Raw genomic sequence first — 10,000 nt, forward strand, 5'->3', positions numbered from 1 at the left:
ATATACTCTCGTACTAGTATGTACGCAAATACTATTACTCTACTCCTTCACGTGATTATATTATATTTACAAACACTGTTATATACTCTCGTACTATTATGTACGCAATACTATTACTCATTCACGTACTATATTATATTTACAAACACTGCTATATACTCTCGTACTATTATGTACGCAAATACTATTACTCATTCACTTACTATATTATATTTACAAACACTGTTATATACTCTCGTACTATTATATACGCAAATACTATTACTCATTCACTTACTATATTATAGTTACAAACACTGTTATATACTCTCGTACTATTATGTACGCAAATACTATTACTCATTCACGTACTACGTTATATTTACAAACACTGTTATATACTCTCGTACTATTATGTACGCAAATACTATTACTCATTCTCGTATATTATATTTACAAACACTGTTATATACTCTCGTACTATTATGTACGCAAATACTATTACTCATTCACGTACTATATTATAGTTACAAACACTGTTATTACTCTCGTACTATTATGTACGCAAATACTACTCATTCACGTACTATATTATAGTTACAAACACTGTTATAATACTCTCGTACTATTATGTACGCAAATACTATTACTCATTCACGTATTATATTATATTTACAAACACTGTTATATACTCTCGTACTATTATGTACGCAAATACTATTACTCATTCACGTACTATATTATAGTTACAAACACTGTTATATACTCTCGTACTATTATGTACGCAAATACTATTACTCATTCACGTACTATATTATAGTACAAACACTGTTATATACTCTCGTACTATTATGTACGCAATACTATTACTCATTCACGTACTATATTATAGTTACAAACACTGTTATATACTCTCGTACTATTATGTACGCAATACTATTACTCATTCACGTACTATATTATAGTTACAAAACACTGTTATATACTCTCGTACTATTATGTACGCAAATACTCATTCACGTACTATATTATATTTACAAACACTGTTATATACTCTCGTACTATTATGTACGCAAATACTATTACTCATTCACGTACTATATTATAGTTACAAACACTGTTATATGCTCTCGTACTATTATGTACGCAAATACTATTACTCATTCACGTATTATATTATATTTACAAACACTGTTATATACTCTCGTACTATTATGTACGCAAATACTATTACTCATTCACGTACTATATTATATTTACAAACACTGTTATATACTCTCGTACTATTATGTACGCAAATACTATTACTCATTCACGTACTATATTATATTTACAAACACTGTTATATACTCTCGTACTATTATGTACGCAAATACTATTACTCATTCACGTACTATATTATAGTTACAAACACTGTTATATGCTCTCGTACTATTATGTACGCAAATACTATTACTCATTCGCGTACTATATTATAGTTACAAACACTGTTATATACTCTCGTACTATTATGTACGCAAATACTATTACTCATTCACGTACTATATTATAGTTACAAACACTGTTATATACTCTCGTACTATTATGTACGCAAATACTATTACTCATTCACGTACTATATTATAGTTACAAACACTGTTATATGCTCTCGTACTATTATGTACGCAAATACTCATTCACGTACTATATATAGTTACAACACTGTTATATACTCTCGTACTATTATGTACGCAATACTATTACTCATTCACGTATTATATTATATTTACAAACACTGTTATATACTCTCGTACTATTATGTACGCAAATACTATTACTCATTCACGTACTATATATATTACAAACACTGTTATATACTCTCGTACTATTATGTACGCAAATACTATTACTCATTCACGTACTATATTATAGTTACAAACACTGTTATATACTCTCGTACTATTATGTACGCAAATACTATTACTCATTCACGTACTATATTATAGTTACAAACACTGTTATATACTCTCGTACTATTATGTACGCAAATACTATTACTCATTCACGTACTATATTATAGTTACAAACACTGTTATATGCTCTCGTACTATTATGTACGCAAATACTATTACTCATTCGCGTATTATATTATATTTACAAGCACTGTTATATACTCTCGTACTATTATGTACGCAAATACTATTACTCATTCACGTACTATATTATAGTTACAAACACTGTTATATGCTCTCGTACTATTATGTACGCAAATACTATTACTCATTCGCGTATTATATTATATTTACAAACACTGTTATATACTCTCGTACTATTATGTACGCAAATACTATTACTCATTCACGTACTATATTATAGTTACAAACACTGTTATAACTCTCGTACTATTATGTACGCAAATACTATTACTCATTCGCGTATTATATTATATTTACAAGCACTGTTATATACTCTCGTACTATTATGTACGCAAATACTATTACTCATTCTCGTATTATATTATATTTACAAACACTGTTATATACTCTCGTACTATTATGTACGCAAATACATTACTCATTCACGTACTATATTATAGTTACAAACACTGTTATATACTCTCGTACTATTATGTACGCAAATACTATTACTCATTCTCGTATTATATTATATTTACAAACACTGTTATATACTCTCGTACTATTATGTACGCAAATACTATTACTCATTCACGTACTATATTATAGTTACAAACACTGTTATATGCTCTCGTACTATTATGTACGCAAATACTATTACTCATTCGCGTATTATATTATATTTACAAGCACTGTTATATACTCTCGTACTATTATGTACGCAAATACTATTACTCATTCACGTACTATATTATAGTTACAAACACTGTTATATGCTCTCGTACTATTATGTACGCAAATACTATTACTCATTCGCGTATTATATTATATTTACAAGCACTGTTATATACTCTCGTACTATTATGTACGCAAATACTATTACTCATTCTCGTATTATATTATATTTACAAACACTGTTATATACTCTCGTACTATTATGTACGCAAATACAATTACTCATTCACGTACTATATTATAGTTACAAACACTGTTATATACTCTCGTACTATTATGTACGCAAATACTATTACTCATTCTCGTATTATATTATATTTACAAACACTGTTATATACTCTCGTACTATTATGTACGCAAATACTATTACTCATTCTCGTATTATATTATATTTACAAACACTGTTATATACTCTCGTACTATTATGTACGCAAATACAATTACTCATTCACGTACTATATTATAGTTACAAACACTGTTATATGCTCTCGTACTATTATGTACGCAAATACTATTACTCATTCGCGTATTATATTATATTTACAAGCACTGTTATATACTCTCGTACTATTATGTACGCAAATACTATTACTCATTCTCGTATTATATTATATTTACAAACACTGTTATATACTCTCGTACTATTATGTACGCAAATACAATTACTCATTCACGTACTATATTATAGTTACAAACACTGTTATATGCTCTCGTACTATTATGTACGCAAATACTCATTCACGTACTATATTATAGTTACAAACACTGTTATATACTCTCGTACTATTATGTACGCAAATACTATTACTCATTCACGTATTATATTATATTTACAAACACTGTTATATACTCTCGTACTATTATGTACGCAAATACTATTACTCATTCACGTATTATATTATATTTACAAACACTGTTATATACTCTCGTACTATTATGTACGCAAATACTATTACTCATTCTCGTATTATATTATATTTACAAGCACTGTTATATACTCTCGTACTATTATGTACGCAAATACTATTACTCATTCTCGTATTATATTATATTTACAAACACTGTTATATACTCTCGTACTATTATGTACGCAAATACAATTACTCATTCACGTACTATATTATAGTTACAAACACTGTTATATACTCTCGTACTATTATGTACGCAAATACTATTACTCATTCACGTACTATATTATAGTTACAAACACTGTTATATGCTCTCGTACTATTATGTACGCAAATACTATTACTCATTCTCGTATTATATTATATTTACAAACACTGTTATATACTCTCGTACTATTATGTACGCAAATACAATTACTCATTCACGTACTATATTATAGTTACAAACACTGTTATATACTCTCGTACTATTATGTACGCAAATACTATTACTCATTCACGTATTATATTATATTTACAAACACTGTTATATACTCTCGTACTATTATTTCAATTCAAATATTTTTCTATATTTTGCTGATTTTTTAACACTTCAATGGCAAAGTAGCTATAAATATGTAGCTTGAAGTATTAAAAAATCAGCAAAAAAAATAGAAAAATATTTGAATTATTTTATTTCTAGATCTTATTCGCTTAATTTAACATTGAAAATATTTATTTCTTATTATTAGAGAGAATATGGTCAAGTTCAAAGTGCTGTCATATATGGAGAGATTTGATACTACGGCGGGAGCAATAGTATCAAGACTTTGAGGCGGCCGTACTCTCAAACTATCAATTTTACAAAAAAACGGTTTTCTAAAGAATTGTAGGAAATTTTATCTAGTTTAATTCGTACATAGATACTTTTATCGTAGAATGAGCCAGAAAGGAGATATTTTAAAAAAAACTGTTTTTTGACGCCATTTTTCCAATATGGCGGCATCTTGCCGTTCAAATTAGAGGTGGCAAAGTTGATTTTCGTAAAAGAGCACCTCGAAATCCATAAGATAACCAATTTTCAGAATTCCCGGAGTACTGTACCGGCAAAACGACCAAATGACTGGACTATTTTAACTGAAAGCTGTTTTAGTATAAGACTGTTTACAAATATAGTATAAAATGCGTAAGTTTTTTTTTCAAACCATACACTACTTTGGCGGTCTTGTTTATTTGTTTCAACAATATTTACAATTTCAATTGATCAAATGTTTCAGTAAATTTCATATTACTAAATTACTCATAATCATAATAATAAAATCAAAGAATATCCTTACAAAATTCTTGTAACAGTTTCACACAATTACTATTAACGCTAATCATATATAAGTACAACATAAATATTTTATACAGATTTTCTATCAATAATTACTAGCAGTAACTATTATTTAATATTCAATAAAATCTTTAAAATTTATCAAATATTGTGTTTGTTTGCATCGTGATATATTTATGTACAAAATAAAACAATGTCAGAAAAATAAATTGTACAAAATTTGTATAAAATAGTCACAAGAATAAAAAATTGTGATTTAGTACAGATTGAAAATATTATAAAATTTATATTCTTTGGGCTAAGATTTACCGTTTAGTTGTTGGGCTTGCTTTTTGGCCTTGATCATGTCCACGAGCTCTTTAAACCTTCTCATACATTCTTTTTTGTTGCGGTCAGGGATGCATTCAGCGATTTTGTCCCATCGATCGGGGGTGGTGTTGGGGTAAGTTTTTATAGCTTGTTCTAAAAGTTCTTGTTCTAGTTTGGACCAAGGTTTGGTGGTGGAGGTGGAGGTTTCTTTTTTGTCTTCAGGAGCTTTGATGCCATTTTGCATATTTGTGCTAGTGGTTTTCTTTACATTTTCTATAATAGGTGTTGAGACACCGTTGGGTACTTTACCGTTTGTTTGTACTTTGGTCTCATCAGTTTTAACGCTTATTGTGGTGTCATCAGTAACCCTGGCGTTCTTTTTATCCTTTTCAAAACTGTCAAAAGCAGCTTCGTTCGCCATTGTTTTTAAAGTGTTTTTACTAAAATCGGTGTTCTGCAGAGACTTGGCTTTATTCAACACGTCTTTTGCAGTTACTTTGATATTGTTTTGGGGCGCGTGTTGATTCAAAAAATTAGCTATAACTTCCCAACGTTGATTCGTGCCAGCAGGGAACAAATTCACAGCCTTGATGAGCATTTGCACCAAATCCAAATTCCATTCCAAAACAGCATTCGAAGACTTACCGTTTGTTGTCGCTTGTTTAGGAGCAGCAGGTTCAAACAGAGCCTTCCTCTCAGCCTCCAGTTTTTCCTCGACATCTTTAGCAGCTTTGATAAATTCCTTTCTCCCTTTGGCTGTGATTTCTTTAGTGAGATTTTGTAGTTCCAATGTTTTGAGCATCTCGCATATTTTTTCTACGGAGGCCATGTGTTCGATTTTTTCATTGGGGTCTGTCGAGTAGTAGTCGTTGGATTTGCATAGATCCCTGAACGTTTTGCGTTCCTTTTTGAGGGCTCGCTTTTGGGCCTCTCTCTCCATACGGATGGCGTCGATTCGGGAGCGCTCCGCCGCTTCGGCCCTGTCTTTGGCCAGTTGGGCCTCCTTGAGCAACCTCTCTTCTTCATCCTTTCTGGCCTGGGCAGCATCCTGGGGGAGAAGTAAGAATCACACTTATACGTTAAGAGTTTTATAAATTTACCGAAGCAAAGCAAAAATATCAAAAATAATTTAAGAAAAAGAGACTCCAAGCAAAAATTAAAATAGTTAAAAAAAGGGACTATTAACGAACAAAAATAATACTAAAATTAATTCAAAAAAGAGACTCCAAGCAAAAATATCAATGAAAATTGTTAGAGAAATTGATGTTTTCATCTGAAAATCTGACTTTGTAATTTTATATTTTTTTAGAAAACAAAATTATCAGAACGAAAAACAAATAAACAAAATAATAATTTAATCAATTATAAAAAACTTACCACACAAATTAGTAAAAAAACTAGTGAAAAATGGCATCGTGCCTTAAGAGAAATTGTTGGAGCTTCCCTTATAGTAATGAAATATTCAAGAATATTATTATAAAAAAATTAACTTCAATTATTTATATTGAATAGACAGATCATAAGATCTTACTTGTAAAAGTAAATAAACAAAACTTAAACAAGCGGAGTTAGAATTGAAGGACCTTATTAATCACGTGATCGATTCTTTGGGGATTTTTGGAAAAGTTCAGAAATGTTTTTGTCTGAAAATCAGATTCGCTATTTTTATTTTTTTTTAGAACACAAAATTATCAAAACGGAAAACGAACAAACAAATTATTAAAAACTAGTGGTGTATGGCATCATGCCAATTGCTGGAACTTCCCTTATAGTAATGAAATATTCAAAAAATTTACTATAAAAATTAACTTCCATTATTATTCTATAGACAGATTATAAAATCTTATTTTAAAAATAAATAAGCAAAACTTACTCAAGCGGAGTTAGAATTGAAGGACCTTAGCGGGCGTCCATCAATCACGTGACCGATTTTTTTAAAGTATTTTTGGACCCCCCCTGCCCCTTGGTGATAAGTGGTGATATTTAGAATTAGAGAAAAATTGTATTTTTCTGAAAATGCTTAGATTTTTTTAAATTCAGGTAAAAAATGAATACAGATGATATCTTACTATACCCCTCCCTCTCCCTCGTGATATTTCACAATAATTAGTCAACCCCCTCCCTTACCCCAAAAATTAATGGACTCCTAAATTATTGCAATCGCCCAAAAATCGAAATTAAAATTTTTTAAATATCTTTACGTTTCAGATGGTTTTGGCCTTAGAAAAAATGGATGTGTGTATGTATGCACGGATACAATTTTTCGTCCACAAAAACAATTCGATTGCTATTGATAGGGAGATGTGCTGATTAGTTTTTGACAAAGGCAGGTCCAGCCGTTACGGAGATAAGGGGCAAAAAGTGCAGAAAATAGATGCTGTAATTAAGTATTTGAGAACGAGAATATTGAAAAAAAATGAATTGAAAAAGGAGACTGTGCTTCTTTGAAAATATCTTCTATGAAAACAATAAAAAGTGACTCTACTGACGAGCAAAAATGATAAAAAACGAATAGAAAAAAGAGACTGTGATAACGAGCCAAAATATCAAGAAAAAAGATAAAAAAGGGACTCTACTGTCGAACAAAAATATTAATAAAAGTAAATTGAAAAAAGGGACTGTGCTAATGATCGAAAATATCAAGAAAAAAGACAAATGGACTCTACTGACGATCAAAAATAACAATAAAAAGATAAAAAAGGACTCTACTGGCGAGCGAAAATATAAATAATAAATAAAAATGGGACACCAAGCAAAAATATCAATAAAAATAGTACTACAAATAGACTCTACTGACAAAAATATCAAAAATAATTTTAAAAAATGGACTCCAAGCAAAAATATCAAAAATAGTACTAAAAAGGGACTCTACTGACGAGCAAAAATATCAAAAATAATTTAAAAAAAAAACGACCCCAAGCAAAATATATAATTAAAAAAAATAGTTCAAAAAAGAGACTATACTGACGAGCAAAAATATTAATGTAAGAATAACAAAAGAACTCTACTGACGATCAAAAACATTACTAAAAATAATTCAAAAAAGGGCTGTACTGACGAGCAAGAATATCAAAAATATTTCAAAGAAGGGACTCTACTGATCTTAAGAATATTACTAAAAATATTTTAAAAAAGAGGGACTCTACTGACAATAAAAAATAATACAAAAATGGATTAAAAAAAAACGACTTCAAGCAAAAAAAAGAAAAAATAGTCCAAAAAGGGACTATTGATGAGCAAAAATAAAATATCAATAAAGAAGATAAAAAAGAGACTCTACAGACGATCAAAAATATCAAAAATGATACTCAATTGTTCTCAAGAATATTAATAAAAGTAAATAAATAGAAAACTCTGCTAACGATCAAAAATAATTCAAAAAAGGACTCTACTGATGAGCAAAAATTTCAATAAAAAGATAGATGACTGCTAATGATAAAAAATAATAAAAAATAATTCAAAAAGAGACTCTACTGACAAGCAAACTATCAAAAATGATTAAAAAAAAGGAATCCAAGAAAAAACATCAATATAAAATAGTTCAAAAAGGGACTCCAACGACCAGCAAAAATAATTTAAAAAGAAGGACTCCAAGATAAAATATTAATAAATATAGTTCAATAAAGAGACTTTGAGAGATTAATAAGAGATTAATATAAGAGTAAAAAAAAGAACTCTACTGACTAGAAAAAATATTAGTAAAAATTGTTTGGAAGAAAAATCCCTGCTGACAAGCAAAAGGTAATTTATAAAATAGATAATATTACTAAAAAAAATAATTAAATATGGTAAACTTATCTCACAAATTATTTAAAACAAATAACATATTAAACAAATTATATACTTGATATGAAAAAATAAATAACATTCAAAAATAAACATTCTTGGTTTTATTATTATTTGATTAGTTAGTTAAATTAATGATTGTTATATACAAGATGTTTGTTTATTGCTTCTAATTTGTGTGATCAGTTTCTTGCATTTTATTTTCATTTCTATTATTTATATTTACATTTAGTTATAATTGTTTAATATATATTTTTTTCTTGATACAGAGTCATGTTAGATAAATAAATAAATTTTATATATTTGTATATTATGTTATTTGTATTCATATACTTGTCCATTAAAGTAGAGTCTAACTGGGACTCTAAATATATGAAAAACTTTATGTATTAAATATATATATATATATATATATATATATATATATATATATATATATATATATATATATAAAATTTCTATTCTTTACCTGTTTTGCTCGTTTAGCAGCCAATTTCCTATCCTTCTCCTCCTGTTTAAACTTAGCTATCCTCGGATCATTATTATAAGCCATATCGACCAGAGATCGTATCCTGGCCATCTCCTCCTTCTTTTTCTTCGCCCTCACAGCTTTGTTTTGTTTCTCAATCCACCGCCTCTCCTCTCGATCCTGTCCACGCTCCTTCTCTTCCTCATCATTGTAAGAAAATTCCCTCCAAGATTCAAAATTATACCAAAACGAATAAAACTTCTCCACTTCTTGTCTGCTTGTATTAGCATTACCTAATGGTGGTACATTTTTCTTCTCGGACCATCTAGCGTTTAATTTGAAATACTTGTTGAAGACTTTGTAGAAGTCCTGTTTAATTTCACTA

The 10,000-nt window shown here is 29.0% G+C and overlaps 2 protein-coding genes across 2 annotated transcripts in view; both read right to left on the reverse strand.

Annotated features, from left to right (window-relative positions):
- Positions 1 to 10,000, reverse strand: part of LOC113363912 (protein transport protein Sec16A-like) — a 37,606-nt gene that overhangs the window by 10,987 nt on the left and 16,619 nt on the right. The gene's annotated exons all lie outside the window — the stretch shown is intronic.
- LOC113363911 (dnaJ homolog subfamily C member 2-like) overlaps positions 5,196 to 10,000 on the reverse strand; it is a 5,516-nt gene continuing 711 nt past the window's right edge. The window contains exons 1-2 of the mRNA XM_026606395.1: positions 9,616 to 10,000; positions 5,196 to 6,408 (exon numbers count right to left, since the gene is read on the reverse strand). The exon at positions 9,616 to 10,000 is cut by the window's right edge and continues 711 nt beyond it. Of these exons, the coding sequence (XP_026462180.1) occupies positions 5,350 to 6,408; positions 9,616 to 10,000 (1,444 nt within the window). The 3' untranslated portion in view covers positions 5,196 to 5,349. The remainder of the gene's footprint in view (positions 6,409 to 9,615) is intronic.

The sequence above is a fragment of the Ctenocephalides felis genome, unplaced genomic scaffold (assembly GCF_003426905.1).
Source record: "Ctenocephalides felis isolate EL2017-DRISC unplaced genomic scaffold, ASM342690v1 CF-g0.4_SCAFFOLD_00845, whole genome shotgun sequence".
Classification (NCBI taxonomy): Eukaryota; Metazoa; Arthropoda; class Insecta; order Siphonaptera; family Pulicidae; genus Ctenocephalides; species Ctenocephalides felis.